The 20,062-nt window shown below is 42.3% G+C and overlaps 1 protein-coding gene across 1 annotated transcript in view; it reads right to left on the minus strand.

Annotated features, from left to right (window-relative positions):
- Positions 1–20,062, minus strand: part of LOC126335975 (sodium channel protein Nach-like) — a 212,351-nt gene that overhangs the window by 144,547 nt on the left and 47,742 nt on the right. The window contains exons 4-5 of the mRNA XM_049999452.1: positions 11,073–11,112; positions 4,305–4,549 (exon numbers count right to left, since the gene is read on the minus strand). Coding sequence (XP_049855409.1) covers positions 4,305–4,549; positions 11,073–11,112 — 285 coding nt within the window. The remainder of the gene's footprint in view (positions 1–4,304; positions 4,550–11,072; positions 11,113–20,062) is intronic.

Consider the following 20,062-nt stretch of genomic DNA (forward strand, 5'->3'; position numbering starts at 1 on the left):
AATACGGCTTTCTGTCGCGTATTGTCACAGGTGACGAAAAATGGTGCCACCATTTTGATCTGGAAAGCGAGTGTCAAAGCAACCGTGGAAACATGCGACTCTATCACCTCCAAAAAAATCAGTTTTGGTAAGGTCATGATGTTCTTTTTTGACCACAAGGGCTCACTGCTTGTCGAATTTCTGGAACGGGGAACCACCATCAATGCCCAGCGTTATCAAGCCACTTTACTGAACCTTAGCTCCATCAAGTCATAACGCCGAAGTATTTTGTCAAATGGCGTTATCCTCCTGCACGATAATGCCCGCTCACACACGGCCAATGCGGTGAAGACGACATTGCAACAGTTTAGGTGGGAAACGCTGGAACATCCACTATACAGTCCCGACCTTTCACCGTGTGACTTTCATGTGTTTGGACATCTAAAACAAGCTACGGACGACGAAGTGCGTGACTGGGTCCAGGCCTGGATCCGACAGCAACCTACTAGCTTCTTCAAGGATGTAATCGACCGGCTAGTGTCGCAATGGGATGAATGTGCCAACAGTTTCGGGGACTATTTTTCAGTATGTGTACTGTGTATAGCTACACTTTTGAGTTAGTAAAATCGTTATCGTTAATTTACACTATGGACCAGGTTTCATTTGTGTGCCCCTTATAGTATTCAACATTCTTCTGTCTATGTGAGTGTTATATTCGAATCGGTTTCTGGGAAGGTATCACCAGTCTCCAAAACTCGCCTAATGGCAACCCAACGCGCGACATGTAATTTCCACAATACCTTATTACTGAGACCTCCTCAGCGGTCAGCTCACCAACTGTTGTCGACTAGGGACTAACACTTGCAGCTGGACATTTCCACACGTTAGAGGGACGCCACATCATATGCTTGCGTGAAATTACAATGTTAGTCCCACAGTATTCAATTACTGTTCTCGCTTTATGTCAACAGTCTGTCACTTTTTTGAATGACGAGACAGAATGAGTTCTCTTTGCAGCTCATACTAGCACTGTTATGAAGCAAGTGCCATTTAAGCATGTGTTTAAAAGTTTGGTACAAACATGTATTATTTTTGGTGAAATTTTCTTGTATTTATGTAAGATTTGTTGTATTACTTTTGCTGAAATTTTCTTATCTTTCTGTAAGCTGAGACTTTTCGAAGGTTCTTTTGGCTTTGGATAATTCATTATGTTTCTTTCATTTTTTGTCTGAATTGCTCCAGCTGATCTTCTTTTTTAAAATCTCCACTTTATCCACTGTCATTATTATTATTATTATTATTACTGTTATTATTTACTTACTAACTTACTGCTAATGTACTACACACATCAAAAAATGTTTTGAATCACCTCGGTTCCGAGAGTTCCGGAACCTGTACAGAAAATTGGAATAGACATCAACCTAAACATCATTTCCGCCCTTTTTATTGGTCATGGAAACCATACATTGCATGTTGTACCATCATACAGCGAGACCTTCAGAAGTGGCAGTCCAGATTGCTGTACACAGCGGTACCTCTAATACCCTGTACAACGTCCTCTTGCATTGATCCTTGCCTGTATTCGTCGTGGCATACTATCGACAAGTTCATCAAGGCACTGTCGGCCCAGACTGTCCCACTCCTCAGCGGCGATTCGACGTAAATCCCGCAAAGTGGTTGGTGGGTCACGTCGACCATAAACAGCCCATTTCAGTCTACCCCAGGGATGTTCGATAGGGTTCATGTCTGGAGAACATGCTGGCAGCTCTAGTCTATACTCCCCGTATGGTTGCACTATCGGTCGGTGGATGGCATTCACGTATCCTACAGCTCTTACAGCGCCTTCCAAGGCCACCAGCAACGTACGTCGGCCCCACATAATGCCACCCCAAAACAGCAGGGAACCTCCACCTTGCTGCACTCGCTGGACAGTGCATCTAAGGTGTACAGCTTGAGCAGGCTGCCTCCAAACACGTCTCCGACGATTGTCTGGTTGGAGGCATATGCGACACTCATCGGTGAAGAGAATGTGATGCCGATCCCGAGCGATCCATTCTGCATGTTGTTGGGCCCATCTGTATCGCACTGCATGGTGTCGTGGTTGCTAAGATGGACCTCGCCAGGGACGTCGGGAGTGAAGTTGCGCATCATGCAGAGTATTGCGCACAGTTTGAGTCGTAACACGACGTCCTATGGCTGCACGAAAAGCTTTATTCAACATGGTGGCGTTGCTGTCAGGGTTCCTCTGAGCCATAGTCCGTAGGCAGCGGTCATCCACTGCAGTAGTAGCCCTTGGACGGCCTGAGCGAGGCATGTCATCGACAGTTCCTGTCTCTCTGTATCTCCTCCACGTCAAAACACCATCGGTTTAGTTCACTCCGAGACGCCTGGACACTTCCCTTGTTGAGAGCCCTTCCTGGCACAAAGTAACAATGCAGACGCAAACGAACCGCGGTATTGACCGTCTAGGCGTGGTTGAACTACAGACAACACGAGCCGTGTACCTCCTTCCTGGTGGAATGACTGGAACTGATCGGCTGGCCGACCCCCTCCGACTAATAGGCGCTGCTCATGCATGGTTGATAACAGCTTTGGGCGGGTTTACTGACATATCTTAACAGTCAAATGGACTGTGTCTGTGATACAATATCCACAGCTAACGTCTATCTTCAGGAGTTTTGGGAACTGGGATGATGCAAAACTTTTTTTTTATGTGTGTATGTACATTGTAATGTTATCTTACTCATGATGTCTGCTTTGATGTGAGATGGTGATTGAAGGCCCTAATCTTGGCAAGTGAAATAAATGCAGAATAAATAAATTAGGGTAGGTGTATTTTTGTTCCAGGAGATCTATAGTGAGGAGGTCCTCCAGTGTGTAGAACATGTCAGAAAAACAATAATACACAATAAATATTTACAAAGAAAAACAAATATGTTAATACACGTTCCAGGGTTCCCAAGTGGAATTGTTCTCAAGGATGTGGAATAAGTCAAGATATCATAAGTATATTTTCATGTAAATGGTAATAAGTATCTTCTCATGGTCAATGTAAATGTTCAGTACACTGAGGAGCATGTGATAATTCTTAAAAAGCTATGTGTAGCCGTGCATCATAAAATAGAAAAATTATTTTACAACACTTATTTACAATGACTGCACTTCTGAAGTGACTCTATACAGGATCCACATTACACTAACATACACATTATTCGATATTATTAGTAACATACAGGGTGTTACAAAAAGGTACGGCCAAATTTTCAGGAAACATTCCTCACACACAAATAAAGAAAAGATGTTATGTGGATATGTGTTCGGAAACGCTTAATTTCCATGTTAGAGCTCATTTTAGTTTCGTCCTCTATTCACCGCCAGTTGGCCCAATTGAAGAAATGTAATGTTGACTTCGGTGCTTGTGTTGACATGCGACTCGTTACTCTACAGTTTGGGTAGGCATTGTTGGTGATGTCATGATTGGGCCCCATGTTGTCCCACCTACGGTCAATGGAGCACGTTATCATGATTTCATACGGGATACTCTACCTGTGTTGCTAGAACATGTGCCTTTACAAGTACGACACAACATGTGGTTCATGCACGATGGAGCTCCTGCACATTTCAGTCGAAGTGTTCGTACGCTTCTCAACAACAGATTCGGTGACCGATTGATTGGTAGACGCGGATGAATTCCGTGGTCTCCACGCTCTCCTGACCTCAACTCTCTTGACTTTCCTTAATGGGGGCATTTGAAAGCTCTCGTCTACGCAACCCCGGTGGCAAATGTAGAGACGCTTCGTGCTCGTATTGTGAACGGCTGTGATACAATACGCCACTCTCCACGGCTGCATCAGGGCATCAGGGATTCCATGCGATGGAGGGTGGATGTACGTATTCTCGCTAACGGAGGGCATTTTGAACATTTCCTGTAACAAGGCGTTTGAAGTCACGCTGGTACGTTCTGTTGCTGTGTGTTTCCTTTGCATCATTAATGTGGTTTGAAGAGAAGTAATAAAATGAGCTCTAACAAGGAAAGTAAGCGCTTCCGGACACATGTCCACATAACATATTTTCTTTCTTTGTGTGTGAGGAATGTTTCCTGAAAGTTTGGCCGTACCTTTTTGTAACACCCTGTATACACATCAGTTGATTTTGCTTAGAAATTCACCAGTGGAGTAGAAGGATAAGACTGAGTACTGGAAACAAACTATAAAAAAAGCAATATAGAGGAACTGAAGTTGTTGCGTGATCCTAATCAGTCCAAATAAAGTTTTTTTCCTTGCAATGAAGATTGCTAGCTGGCAGTGGGCTGGTGTATTACTCACAGGTACTGTACGAGCTGTTGCGCGCGCGACCGGAAGAAGACGTTGGCGTTGCAGAGCGAGATGGCCGGGAAGGGTATGCGGTGGGAGGGGTAGTGGTTGGTCTCGACGATGGCGCGCGTCGGGCTCTCCGAGAAGCGCTGCCAGAAGTTGTTGGCCATGAACGCCGCGCCGACCACGCCCAGCAGCACCACCACCGCCCACAGCACCCTGCGCACACCACCACTCTCGTCTGGGGACTCCACGAACTGCCAACAGCACAGCCACGCTACTCTGCTGCTTTGTGCCGAGACACACAGTCGGTGCCCCTGATACAGGAGGATGTTGGAGGTCTCCAGAAAGTGTTACCATAGCTGTCAGTCATAAATGCAGTGCTCTTCAGTACCAGCTGCGGAGAGAAATTTCAAAGCATTCTTCGGAGAAGAATAACTTTGCGGCAAAATAAGGGTTAGTGCCTGGTTTCTGAATAGTGTTACCAGTCGTTGTTGGACGTCACTACAACACCCATCATGACCAGCAGCACAGCTGTGGTCACCCTGAATGTAACAGAAAACATAATTCAAAACGATTCCATGTTGGAGTTCACAGGAGGATCATACAAATATCAATCCTGGAACAAACAGTAGAGTTCTGTTGGGATGTATGGTTAGTTGTTAGTCTCAGCTCTGATACACACGTGACTGTCTGAGTGTCTCAGTAAGAAGCTATTGTAGCATTCATCAAGTCCAGGGTCAAAGCTACAGTTCACAACACCTCGCAGCAAAGAGGTCCTTGAAATGTGGACGGATAGGTTGAGATGGTATCTCGAAAGGCATCCAGCAACCAAAAAGGCTACAAAACAAATCTGATAGTGCTAAGTACATGGGAGCCATACCTATCACTTCACAAAATCTCCACCCAACAACCTGTTCTTTTATACTGTATGTACGCCAAGTTCTTTGAACCTACACCACTTGCTCTCCACCTAAAAAAAATTTAAAAAAAAACCTTAAAAAGTAGTAAAGCTGTCCTCAATCTCGAAGTTGGTTTGAACACCACAGTGTTTCACCAAACTTCATCCTATTGGACCTGGTCACACTTGCCTTCCTCTGACCTCTAAGCTGTTTTGTGGGGGCCTTTGGTTAATGTGCGACTACAGTACCCAACCTTAACATCTCATAGTTTATTCCTAAGAGAGTCTATCATAATAAGGTTTATGAACTATTTTCCGAACAATTCTCATGTTGTTGTTGTTGTGGTCTTCAGTCCTCTCCACGCTACTCTATCCTGCGCAAGCTTCTTCATCTCCCAGTACTTGCTGCAACCTACATCCTTCTGAATGTGCTTAGTGTATTCATCTCTTGGTCTCTCTCTACTATTTTTACGCTCCACGCTGCCCTCCAATACTAAATTGGTGATCCCTTGATGCCTCACAACATGTCCTACCAACCGATTCCTTCTTCTGGTCAAGTTGTGCCACAAACTTCTCTTCGTCCCAATCCGATTCAATACTTCCTCATTAGTTATGTGATCTACCCATCTAATCGTCAGCGTTCTTCTGTAACACCACATTTCGAAAGCTTCTATTCTCTTCTTGTCCAAACTATTTATCGTCCATGTTTCGCTTCCATACATGGCTACACTCCATACAAATACTTTCAGAAATGACTTCCTGACACCTAAATCTATACTCGATGTTAACAAATTTCTCTTGCCATTGCCAGTTTACATTTTATATCCTCTCTACTTCGACCATCCTCAGTTATTTTGCTCCCCAAATAGCAAAACTCATTTACTACTTTAAGTGTCTCATTTTCTAATCTAATTCTCTCAGCATCACCCGACTTAATTCGACTACATTCCATTATCCTCGTTTTGCTTTTGTTGATGTTCATCTTATATCCTCCTTTCAAGACACTATCCATTCCGGTCAACCGCTCTTCCAAGTCCTTTGCTGTCTCTGACAGAATTACAATGTCATCGGCGAACCTCAAAGTTTTTACTTCTTCTCCATGGATTTTAATACCCACTCCGAATTTTTCTTTTGTTTCCTTCACTGCTTGCTCAATATACAGATTGAATAACATTGGGGAGAGACTGCAACTTTGTCTCACTCCCTTCCCAACCACTGCCTCCCTTTCATGTCCCTCGACTCTAATAACTGCCATCTGGTTTCTGCACAAATTGTAAATAGCCTTTCGCTCCCTGTATTTTACCCCTGCCGCCTTCAGAATTTGAAAGAGAGCATTCCAGTCAACATTGTCGAAAGCTTTGTCTAAGTCTACAAATGCTAGATACGTAGGTTTGCCCTTCCTTAATCTAGCTTCTAAGATAAGTCGTAGGGTCAGTATTGCCTCAATTTAATTCATCCAATTTGAAATCCTTGCTTCCTCCTCCCTCACTCTTTTAAATACTCACCAACCAACACAACCCAATTCCCTCCACTGCCCACTCCTCTCATTCAGGCCGTAGACACTCAAACCACGGCAGATTCAGTCACATGAGAAATAAATACCCATATCAATATACCAAATAGGAGTGCGGGTAAGCTACTACAAACAGCATAGTGAACGCATTAAGGTGGCCAAGATAGACACGAAGCCCACGCCTACTACAGTAGTACAAGTTTATAAGCCAACTAGCTCCGTAGATGATGATGAAATTGATGAAATGTATGATGAGATAAAAGAAATGATTCAGGCAGTGAAGGGAGACGAAAATTTAATAGTCATCGGTGACTGGCATTCGAGAGTAGGAAAAGGGAGAGAAGGAAACATACTAAGTGAATATGGATTGGAGGCAAGAAATGAAAGAGGAAGTCGTCTGGTAGAATTTGCACAGAGCATAACTTAATCATAGCTAACACTTGGTTCAAGAATCATGAAAGAAGGTTGTATACATGGAAGAATCCTGGAGATACTAGAAGGTATCAGATAGATTATATAATGGTAAGACAGAGATTTAGGAATCAGGTTTTAAATTGTAATACATTTCCAGGGGCAGATGTGGACTCTTTATCTATTCGTTATGAACTGTATATTAAAATCGAAGAAACTGCAAAAAGGTGGGAATTTAAGGAGATGGGACCTGGATAAACTGACTAAACCAGAGGTTGTACAGAGTTTAAGGGAGAGCATAAGGGAACAATTGACGGTAATGGGGGAAAGAAATACAGTAGAAGAAGAATGGGTAGCTCTGAGGGATGAAGGCAGCAGAGGATCAAGCAGGTAAAAAGACGAGGGGTAGTAGAAATCCTTGCGTAACAGAAGAAATATTGAATTTAATTGATGAAAGGAGAAATATAAAAATGCGGTAAATGAAGCAGGCAAAAGGGAATATAAACGTCTCAAAAATGAGATCGACAGGAAGTGCAAAATGGCTAAGCAGGCATGGCTAGAGGACAAATGTAAGGATGTAGAGGCTTATCTCACTAGGGGTAAGATAGATACTGCCTACAGGAAAGTTAAAGAGACCTTTGGACAAAAGAGAACAACTTGTATGAATATCAAGAGCTCAGATGGAAACCCAGTTCTAAGCAAAGAGGGAAAGCAGAAAGGTGGGAGGAGTATATAGAGGGTCTATACAAAGGCGATGTACTTGAGGACAACAGTCGAAACAAGGCCCCGGGAGTAGACAATATTCCATTAGAACTGCTGATAGCTTTGGGAGAGCCAGTAATGGCAAAACTCCACCATGTGGTGAGCAAGATGTATGAGACAGGCGAAATACCCTCAGATCTAAAGAACAATATAATAATTCCAATCCCAAAGAAAGCAGGTGTTGACAGATGTGAAAATTACCGAACAATCAGTTTAATAAGTCACAGCTGCAAAATACTAACGCGAATTCTTTACAGACGAATGGAAAAACTGGTAGAAGCCGACCTCGGGGAGAATCAGTTTGGATTCCGTAGAAATGTTGGAACACGTGAGGCAATACTGACCTTACGAGTTATCTTAGAAGAAAGTTTAAGGAAACGCAAACCTACGTTTCTAACATTTGTAGGCTTAGAGAAAGCTTTCGGCAGTGTTGACTGGAATACTCTCTTTCAAATTCTGAAGGTGGCATAGGTAAAATACAAGGAGCGAAATGCTATTTACAATTTGTGCAGAAACCAGATGGCAGTTATAAGAATCGAGGGGCATGAAAGGGAGGCAGTGATTGGGAAGGGAGTGAGACAAAGTTGTAGCCTATCCCCGATATTGTTCAACCTGTATATTGAGCAAGCAGTAAAGGAAACAAAAGAAAAATTCGGAGTAGGTATTAAAATCCATGGAAAGAATTAAAAACTTTGAGGTTCGCCGATGACATTGTAATTCTCCCAGAGACAGCAAAGGACTTGGAAGAGCGGTTGACCGGAATGGATAGTGTCTTGAAAGGAGGATATAAGATGAACATCAACAAAAGCAAAACGAGGATAATGGAATGTAGTCGACTTAAGTCGGGTGATGCTGAGGGAATTAGATTAGGAAATGAGACACTTAAAGTAGTAAAGGAGGTTTGCTATTTGGGGAGAAAAGTAACTGATGATGGTCGAAGAAGAGAATATAAAATGTAGGCTGGCAATGGCAAGGAAAGCTTTTCTGAAGAAGAGAAATTTGTTAACATCGAGTATAGATTTAAGTGTCAGGAAGTCGTTTCTGAAAGTATTTGTAGTATGGAGTGTAGCCATGTATGGAAGTGAAACATGGACGTTAAATAGTTTAGACAAGAAGCGAGTAGCAGCTTTCAAAATGTGGTGCTACAGAAGAATGCTGAAGATTAGATGGGTAGATCACATAACTAATGATGAGGTACTGAATAGAATTGGGGAGAAGAGGAGTTTGTGGCACAACTTGAGAAGAAGAAGGGGCCGGTTCGTAGGACATGTTCTGAGGCATCAAGGGATCACAAGTTTAGCATTGTAGGGCAGCGTGGAGCGTAAAAATAGTAGAGGGAGACCAAGAGATGAATACACTAAGCAGATTCAGAAGGATGTAGGTTGCAGTAAGTACTGGGAGATGAAGAAGCTTGCGCAGGATAGAGTAGCATGGAGAGCTGAGTCAAACCAGTCTCAGGACTGAAGACCACAACATCAACAACATCAGTATTCAAATGTGTATAGTCCTCCATATCCACAATGATTCTGGTCTCACCTTCCTCATCCATATTTTAAGGAATTCACCTCAGAAGAGACCATTAAATAAAAGAACTTTCAACTACCACCAGGGCTTAGAGTATAGCTATCCAGATTCCAACTACAGGGCCACAGATGTCAGAAACGCTTTAAGTATACTTAACAGCTCACCCAAAAGTGCAGAAAGCTGCCGGCCTGTCCCAACCGCCAACAAAATCACCACCATGTATGCTGCCATTTTGTTTGTCTCCCTTTTTATGTAATTGGTGGAATGACGTTATTTTCCACAATACTGGAATCTTTTATGCTTTCCAGATGTTCACAAACAGCAACTGGAGATCACTTATGATCTTTGGTTCTAACAATTTCAATAATTCTGGTGAAATGGAGTCTTTATCACTTCCTTTATTGTTTTCGTGTGTTTTGAAGGCTTCATGAATTTCTAACTCTGTTGGTGGAAAATGTCACAAATGTAAAGCAAAACCACCACCCACTTGATACGAACTTATTATTCCCATCCTGCACATCAACAACGCACCCCTTCCATTTAATTATCTTGCTGAGTACACAATTCTTATCCAAGGAACTTAACAATGAATGAGTTATGCCACCACTGTAATTATCTGTCCCAATCGTTCTATACACTATGACTTTATCATCCGCATTGACCAGACCGTCTCCACCTATGTTACAGCTGACATTATTGTCCAAAGCCTGCCCCATGTCGCTACGGTCGCAGGTTCGAATCCTGCCTCGGGCATGGATGTGTGTGTTGTCCTTAGGTTAGTTAGGTTTAAGTAGTTCTAAGTTCTAGGGGACTGGTGATCACAGCAGTTGAGTCCCATAGTGCTCAGAGCCATTTGAACCATTTGAACCTGCCCCATGTCGAACTATCATGGTAACGTAGGTTTTCTAACTTCCCTGTTTCGGCAAGCCTATCGTCAAAGCAACTTCAACCGCGATATTATACTCATTTCATTTAACCTCGCTATAAATCTCCTCGGTTCAGCCCCTCACAATCCTCTATACGATACTCAGCAGACACTACGCATCCCACAAATCTTTCTCCCCTCCTCTAACCACACATCCGTGAAAAACCAATGGGGTTTCCTGATGGAACTCCACCAACATCTAAATTAAAAGCCAGTATCCAAGAAAACTCAGGAGACATGCTCTCGCTGAACCCTTTCTTCAAAAGATCTTATCTCAAGCCATATCTACCCACGCCCCTACTTGCGCAATTACGTTCACCAGCACACACATTCTCACAAGATCTGCTCCTTTTAAAGGAGTCCCATCAACTGTGCCAACTCTTCCTCAACAGCAGAAAGTGGCACATTCTCACAGTGAAACATCCACAACCTCATACAAGCATGAAAAAACTCTTGAACTGGCGACTGACATCTACAAATCACAGAACCACATGCCCTACAGACTCAACAGAGCATTGTAAAGTATTCCATCATGGCACTGTTACAAATCCCTCGCCACATTATTCTCACCTTCGCAACAACCGCTACCTCTTTGCTTCATACCTTGATGCTACCCTGAAAAATCCAATCTTCGACCACTCCATGGTCACCTACGTAGCTTTGCCTCTGTCACTGGAGATGTGCTCTTCGTTTCCAGTACTCTACTCTTTTAATGCTTCATAGCCTCTTTGTCCACCAACATACCAACACAACAGTCTCAACCATTATTCCCAACTCACAATACCTAAACAAAACAGCAAAAATCAGATTAAACACATCATTTGTAGCACAAGGCATTGAAACAACGCTCAACAGAAAATATAATCTTGCGCATGATCATGACTCCAGTGCCTACCATCACTTTGAAGACAGCCCGTTTCAAACCTACAAGCCTTAGTCACACTGTACAACACTGTCATCAATACAGTTTTCTATCCGAAGCAATCGGATACAAAGTTCCTTCGGACATGCATGCATGTCTGAAGCAACTTTGCATCGTAATTCGGAATAATACAGGCACTGCAATATCGTATTTATCCGCAGACATCGCGCAAGCGAGTTTCACGTAAATGTCTCCCCTATACGGAAATACGCATAATAGGTGTACAGAACAGGTTGTGGACACATGAATGACGACATATGGAAATTTGGTTCTGGTCGTGAGTCGTGCTCGGATAGTCAAATGGTAAGGCGACCGCTCACTATAGGCGGCAAATCCGGGTTCGAGTCCCGGTCCGGCACAAATGTTCGTTATCGTCGTGTATTTCATGTTACAATAAATCATCTGACTGATGTCGACACTGACAATATATTGAAGGTTTATTTATTTATTGAGCGTATGGCATCTACAGAGTAAAATTTCACACGTACTATTAATTAATATAATAAACGAATTACAAATATATTATTAAATGATTGATTGCAAACAACAACATGCGAAAGATTAGGGAGGCAGCCACTGCAGCTATTACAAGTCCACGTCTAAGCAGGTCACCCATTAAACAGCACGTGGAGTAGCATTCATGATATGCCTCCATTCTCCTTCAAACCTCCTCGCAGGACATTCGAAGATCAGGTGAGGGATTGTTTTTTCTTCTGCACCACAGTCGCATCGTGGGTCATCACTGAGTTTCCATCCGTGGAGAATGGCCTTACACCTGCCGTGGTTAATCCTCACACGATTAAGTCGGCACCAAGTTTTTTTGGGCATTTGCATTCCTTCCACCGGTATCGAAGGATCAAAATCAGTGATGAGAGGATGGTGATTATTCAGCGACCAGTATTGCCTCCATTCCTTTGCTATGTCGTACCTTTCTGGTAATTTGAGGACTTCGTCTTCCCATGTAGGTTTCTTGGTTTTTACGCGGGTAGTTGGTAGATGGTCCAATATTTTTCGGATGGGTATATCTTCAGAGACAGAGGGGTCATTAATTTTTTTTCCATTTCATTATAGCACTACAAGAGACACATGCCGCAGATGAACCTCAACTCACAACTAGAGCGAGAATATATGGCTACAAAATTGTATACTGAAGGTAAACTAACGTAATTTTCGATATATTGAATTTTTGATGTTTCAGAAAGCTGAGGTTACTCTTGTCCTTCGCGCGTAGATTGACCCACTGCTCGGAAAAAGTTACGTCATTGGTGTGAAGTAAACAAAGCAGTATGCATTCACAATGTGCAAAGAACGATCTGGAAGGACATGAGTTCCACAGGATAATACCGTGCTGCCAGCACTCGATGTTGACCGTAAATGTTTTAATAACTGTTACGTCCCAATAACTTCTGCCTTGACCTGCCTTGAGACCTCACGTCAGTTAAGCTAAAAATAAAGGTAGTGTAGTTCTGCTTTTCTGACAGATTAGGTGACAAGATGAGAAACTGTCGTTTGTTCGAAATTAAATCTAGATAATATATTTAACACTTCAATAAAATGGTGCACATTTTTGAGGAATGTAGAGTTACTTACGGCCAAAGTAACCCCAAAATCTGGAAAAAGTGGTACTAGTATATCACCAGTCGATACGCGTATAGGAAAACCAGACCGCGTTTGGAGTAAGTACAGTTCAACTGTAAAAATTTTATCAGTAAATTGTCGAAATGTTCGTAACAAAGTTTCCGAATGTACCACCCTCCACGTAAGTTCTCAACCTCAGATTATTCTTGAGACTGAGAGCTGGCTAAAACCCGAAGTATAAAGCTCTGACATATTTAGCGCGTCTTGGAATGGTTATTGGAAAGAAAGATTTAGACGCCGTAGGTTGGCGAGGGGGGGGGGGGGGCTGTTCATTACAGTTGACAAAAATATTGTCTCTGTTGAGATTGAAACTGAGTGTGTTGGTGAAGATATCTGGTCGTGCATAACAGGTCTAGGTGAAACCAAGTTAATTGTTGGATGTTTCTACCGACAACCAGACTCCGCTGTGAAAGTTCTAGAGCTATTTGGAGAAAGTCTATGATCAGTTGTGCATAAATAGCCAGATCATGCAATACTTGTTGGTGGTGACTTTAATCTACCAAGTATAGACGGGGACGTGTATGGATTCACTGTAGCAGGTAAAGACAAACAGTCTTGTGAAGTACTTTTGAACACGTTTTCCGAAAACTGTCTTGAGCAGCTAGTTCTGCAGTCCACAGGCAGTGGAAATATCTTGGACCTTTTAGCTACAAACAGGCCAAACCAGAAGGCGATTAGTGATCATGATATCATAGCGACTATGGTTAAGAAAGCTAATAAATCCGTCAAGAGCTCTAAGAGAGTTTTCCTGCTAGAAAGAGCAGATAAACAGTTGTTAGCATCTCACTTCGACAATGCAATGCAGTCATTTAGTTCCAGAATGATGGACATACAGGAATTATGGACAAAGTTGAAACAGATTGTAAACCGTGCTAGGGACAAGTATGCGCCTAGTAAGTGGATTAAGGACGGAAGAGATGCACCACGGCTTAATAACGAAATTCGGAAAATGCTGAGAAATCAAAGGCTGTTGCACTCTCGGTTCAAAAGAGGACGCACAAATGGCAGTAGGCAAAGATTAGTAGGGATTCACGCGTGTGTGAAAAGAGCTATGCGCGAAGCATACAATAGCTTGACTAAGGATCTGGCGGAAAACCCGAAAACATACTGGTCCTATGTAAACCCCCTAAGCGGGTCTAAGGCTGTCATCCAATCACCCGTTGATCAGTCTAGTTTGGCAGTAGAAGATAGCAAAAAGAAGGAGAAAAGTTTTAAGTTCCACGTTTATGAAATCGTTCACGCTGGAGAATTGTACAAATGTACCGTCGCTTGACCATCGCACAGGGTCCCGTATGAATGAGATAATAATAAGCATCCCTGTCGTAGAAAAACAAATGAATGAGTAGAAATAAATAAGTCGCCAGATCCGGATGGAATCCAAATTCGGTTGAACAGAGAGTACTCTATGTCATTGGCCCCTTACTTAGTTTGTATTTATCGCGAATTTATCTCCACCAGAGCAAAGTGCCAAGCGACTGAAAAAAACTGTAGGGAACTCCTATATATGAGAAGGGTAAAAGAAAAGACCCGAAAAATTACACACCAGTATCCCTAAGATCAGATACCGAAAAGCTCATTTCTACAAATAGCACGGCTTTAGAAAGCAGCTTGCTCTTGCGTAAAATATTCCGGACGTAAAATAGTCCGCCATTCGTATCTCGGGCGATGACTACTCAAGAGGACGTCGTCGTCAGAAGAAACAAAACTGTCGTTTTAGAGATTGGAGCGTGGAATGTCAGATCCCTTAATCGGGCAGGTAGGTTAGAAAACGTAAAAAGGGAAATGGATAGGTTAAAGTAATAATCAAAAACGTCTTCGGTCCCGGGTTCGATCCCCGCCACTGCCTAAATTTTGATAAATAATCAGCATTGGCGGCCGAAGACTTCCGGCATAAGAAGTCAGCCTCATTCTGCCAACGGCCTTGTCAAAGAGGACGGAGGAGCGGATAGGTTCAGGGCACTCTCTTGTCCTAGGGGTGGGAAATTGCCCCTAAAGGCGGAAGAATCAGCAATGATCAACGACATGAGGATGCAGAAGGCAATGGAAACCACTGCATTAAAGACACGTAACGTGTATCCACAGGATATGTGGCCTGTAGTTGAAGAAGTGTCATGATGATCTCTCCATTGGCAAAAGATTCCGGAATAGTCTCCCATTCGGATCTCCGGGAGGGGACTGCCAAGGGGGAGGTTACCACGAGAAAAAGATTGAATAATCAACGAAAGGATAACGTTCTACGAGTCTGGGCGTGGAATGTCAGAAGCTTGAACGTGGTAGGGAAATAGAAAATCTGAAAAGAGAAATGCAAAGGCTCAATCTAGATATAGTAGGGGTCAGTGAAGTGAAGTGGAAGGAAGACAAGGATGGTCAGATGAGTATCAGGTAATATCAACAGCAGCAGAAAATGGTATAACAGGTGTAGGATTCGTTATGAATAGGAAGGTAGGGCAGAGGGTGTGTTACTGTGAACAGTTCAGTGACCGGGTTGTTCTTATCAGAATCGACAGCAGACCAACACCGAAAACGATAGTTCAGGTATACATGCCAACGTCGCAAGCTGAAGATGAACAGATAGAGAAAGTGTATGAGGATATTGAAAGGGTAATGCAGTATGTAAAGGGGGACGAAAATCTAATAGTCATGAGCGACTGGAATGCAGTTGTAGGGGAAGGAGTAGAAGAAAAGGTTACAGGAGAATATGGGCTTGGGACAAGGAATGAAAGAGGACAAAGACTAATTGAGTTCTGTAACAAGTTTCAGCTAGTAATAGCGAATACCCTGTTCAAGAATCACAAGAGGAGGAGATATACTTGGAAAAGGCCGGGAGATATGGGAAGATTTCAATTAGATTACATCATGGTCAGACAGAGATTCCGAAATCAGATGTTGGATTCTAAGGCGTACCCAGGAGCAGATACAGACTCAGATCACAATATAGTAGTGATGAAGAGTAGGCTGAAGTTCAATACATTAGTCAGGAAGAGCCAATACGGAAGTTCTAAGGAATGACGAGATACGTTTGAAGTTCTCTAACGCTATGGATACAGCAATAAGGAATAGCGCAGTAGGCAGTACAGTTGAAGAGGAATGGACATCTCTAAAGAGGGCCATCACAGAAGTTGGGGAGGAAAACATAGGTACAAAGAAGGTAGCTGTGAAGAAACCATGGGGAACAGAAGAAATATTTCAGTTGATTGATGAAAGGAGGAAGTACAAACATGTTCCGGGAAAATCAGAAATACAGAAATACAAGTCGCTGAGGAATGAAATAAATAGGAAGTGCAGGGAAGCTAAGACGAAATGGCTGCAGGAAAAATGTGAAGACATCGAAAAAGATATGATTGTCGGAAGGACAGACTCAGCATACAGGAAAGTCAAAACAACCTTTGGTAACATTAAAAGCAACGGTGGTAACATTAAGAGTGCAACGGGAATTCCACTGTTAAATGCAGAGGAGAGAGCAGATAGGTGAAAAGAATACATTGAATGCCTCTAAGATGGTGAAGATTTGTCTGATGTGATAGAAGAAGAAACAGGAGTCGATTTAGAAGAGATAGGGGATCCAGTATTAGAATCGGAATTTATAAGAACTTTGGAGGACTTACGGTCAAATAAGGCAGAAGGGATAGAGACATTCCATCAGAATTTCTAAAATCATTAGGGGAAGTGGCAACAAAACGACTATTCACGTTGGTGTGTAGAATATATGAGTCTGGCGACATACCATCTGACTTTCGGAAAAGCATCATCCACACAATTCCGAAGACGGCAAGAGCTGACAAGTACGAGAATTATCGCACAATCAGCTTAACAGCTCATGCATCGAAGCTGCTTACAAGAATAATATACAGAAGAATGGAAAAGAAAATTGAGAATGCGCTAGGTGACGATCAGTTTGGCTTTAGGAAAAGTAAAGGCACGAGAGAGGCAATTCTGACGTTACGGCTAATAATGGAAGCAATGCTAAAGAAAAATCAAGAGACGTTCCTAGGTTTTGTTGACCTGGAAAAAGCGTTCGACAATATAAAATGGTGCAAGCTGTTCGAGATACTGAAAAAAGTAGGGGTAAGCTATAGGGAGAGACGAGTCATATACAATATGTACAACAACCAAGAGGGAATAATAAGAGTGGATGATCAAGAACGAAGTGCTCGTATTAAGAAGGGTGTAAGACAAGGCTGTAGCCTTTCGCCCCTACTCTTCAATCTGTACATCGAGGAAGCAATGATGGAAATAAAATAAAGGTTCAGGAGTGGAATTAAAATACAAGGTGAAAGGATATCAATGATACGATTCGCTGATGACATTGCTATCCTGAGTGAAAGAGAAGAAGAGTTAAATGATCTGCTGAACGGAATGAACAGTCTAATGAGTACACAGAACGGTTTGAGAGTAAATCGGAGAAAGACGAAGGTAATGAGAAGTAGTAGAAATGAGAACAGCGAGAAACTTAACATCAGGATTGATGGTCACGAAGTCAATGAGGTTAAGGAATTCTGCTACCTAGGCAGTAAAATAACTAATGACGGACGGAGCAAGGAAGACATCAAAAGCAGACTCGCTATGGCAAAAAAGGCATTTCTGGCCAAGAGAAGTCTACTAATATCAAATACCGGCCTTAATTTGAGGAAGAAATTTCTGAGGCTGTACGTCTGGAGTACAGCATTGTATGGTAGTGAAACATGGACTGTGAGAAAACCGGAACAGAAGAGAATCGAAGCATTTGAGATGTGGTGCTATAGACGAATGTTGAAAATTAGGTGGACTGATAAGGTAAGGAATGAGGAGGTTCTACGCAGAATCGGAGAGGAAAGGAATATGTGGAAAACACTGATAAGAAGAAGGGACAGGATGATAGGACATCTGCTAAGACATGAGGGAATGACTACCATGGTACTAGAGGGAGCTGTGGAGGGCAAAAACTGCAGAGGAAGACAGGGATTGGAATACGTCAAGCAAATAATTGAGGACGTAGGTTGCAAGTGCTACTCTGAGATGAAGAGGTTGGCACAGGAAAGGAATTCGTGGCGGGTCGCATCAAACCAGTCAGTAGATACAAAAAAAAACTTGTAATTAGTGAAGTTTGGTGGCAGGAGGAACAGGACTTCTGGTCAGATGAATACAGGGTTATAAATACAAAAAAGCAGGAGTAGGTTATGTAGTGGTAAAAAAAATAGGAACGCGGATAAGGTACTATGGACAACGGAGTGAACGCATTATTGTAGCCAAGATAGACACAAAGCCCACAACCACCATAGTAGTACAAGTTTATACGCCAACTAGCTCTGCAGATGAAGAGGAGATTGAGGAAATGTATGATGAGAAAAATACATTATTCAGATAGTTAAGAAAACCGAAAATTTAATAGTCATGGGGACTGGAGTTCGACAGTAGGAAAAGGAAGAGAAGGAAAATTAATAGCCGAATATGGACAGGGTGAAAAGAATGAAAGAGGAAGCCACCTGGCAGAATTTTGCACAGAGCATAATTTGATCGTAACTGACAGTTGATTTGAGAATTATGAGAGAAGATTGTATACGTGGAAGAGACTTGGAGACACCAGAACGTTTCAGATTGATTATATAATGGTTAGACAGAGATTTAGGAACCAGATTTTAAATTGTAAGATATTTCCAGTGACATATGTGGACTCTGACCACAATTCATTGGTTATGGACTGCAGATTAAAACTGAATAAACTACAAAAAGGCAGGAATTTAAGGAGATGGAACCTGCGTAAACTGAAAGCACCAGCGGTTGCAGAGGGTTTCAGAGGAAGCCTTAGGGAACGATTGACAAGAACAGGAGAAAGGAATATAGCAGAAGAGGAATGGGTAACTTTGTGAGCTGAAATAGTGAAGGCCTAGTAGAACCCCTTAGGTAACACATGAAAGAAGAAAATATAAAAATACAATAAATACAACGGGCGAAGGGGAATACAAACGTCTAAAAAATGAAATCGACAGGAAGTGCAAAATGGCTAAGCGGGAATGGCTAGAAGACGAATGTAAAGATGTAGAAACATATATCACTAGGGTAAGATACATACTGCCTACAGGAAAACTAAAGAGACCTTCGGAAAAAAGAGAACCTCCCGTACGAATATCAAGAGCTCAGATGGGAAACCAGTCCTTCTCGAACAAGGGAAAGTAGAAATGTGGAAGGCGCATATAAGGGTTTATACAATGGAGATGTACTTGAGGGCAATATGATGGAAATGGAAGAGGACGCAGAGGAAGATGAGAAGGAGATATGATACTGTGTGAAGAATTTGACACAGCACAGAAAGATTTAAGTCGAAACAAGGCCCCGGGAATAGACAATATTCCGTTTGAGCTACTGATAACCTTGGGAGAACCAGCCATGACAAAACTCTTCCATCTATTGAGCAAGATGTATGAGGCAGGTGAAATACACTCAGACTTCAAGAATTTATTAATACTGATTCTAAAGAAAGCAGGTGTGAAAATGACCGAACTATCAGTTTAATAAGTCACAGCTGCAAAATACGAACACGAATCCTTTGCAGAAGAGTGGAAAAACTGATAGAAGCTCTGGGAAGATCAGTTTGGATTTTGCAAAAATGTAAGAACGCGCGAGGCAATATCGACCGTAGACTTCTCTTAGAAGATAGGTTAAGGAAAGGCAAACTACGTTTAAAGCATTTGTAGACGTAGAGAAAGCTTTTGACAAAGTTGACTGGAATAGTCTCTTTCAAATTTTAGACTGTGGCAGGGGTAAAATACAGGGAGCGAAAGGCTATTTACAATTTGCACAGAAACCAGATGGCAGTTATAAGAGTCGAGGGACATGAAAGGGAAGCAGTGGTTGGGAAGGGAGTGAGAAGGGTTGTAGTCTATCCCCGATGTTATTCAATCTGTATATTGAGCAAGCTGTAATGGAATCAGGATAAAAATTTGGATTATCAATTAAGATCCAGGGAGAAAATAAAAACTTTGAGGTTTACCGATGACAGTACAATTCTGTCAAAGTTAGCAAAGGACCTGGAAGAGCAGTTGAATGGATGGACAGTGTCTTGAAAGGAAGATATAAGATGAACATCAACAAAAGCAAAACGAGGGTAATAGAATGTAATCTAATTAAATCGGTTGATGTTCAGGGTATTAGATTAGGAAATGAGGCACTTAAAGCAGTAAATGGGTTTTGCTATTTG

Source organism: Schistocerca gregaria, chromosome 2 (assembly GCF_023897955.1).
Source record: "Schistocerca gregaria isolate iqSchGreg1 chromosome 2, iqSchGreg1.2, whole genome shotgun sequence".
Classification (NCBI taxonomy): domain Eukaryota; kingdom Metazoa; phylum Arthropoda; class Insecta; order Orthoptera; family Acrididae; genus Schistocerca; species Schistocerca gregaria.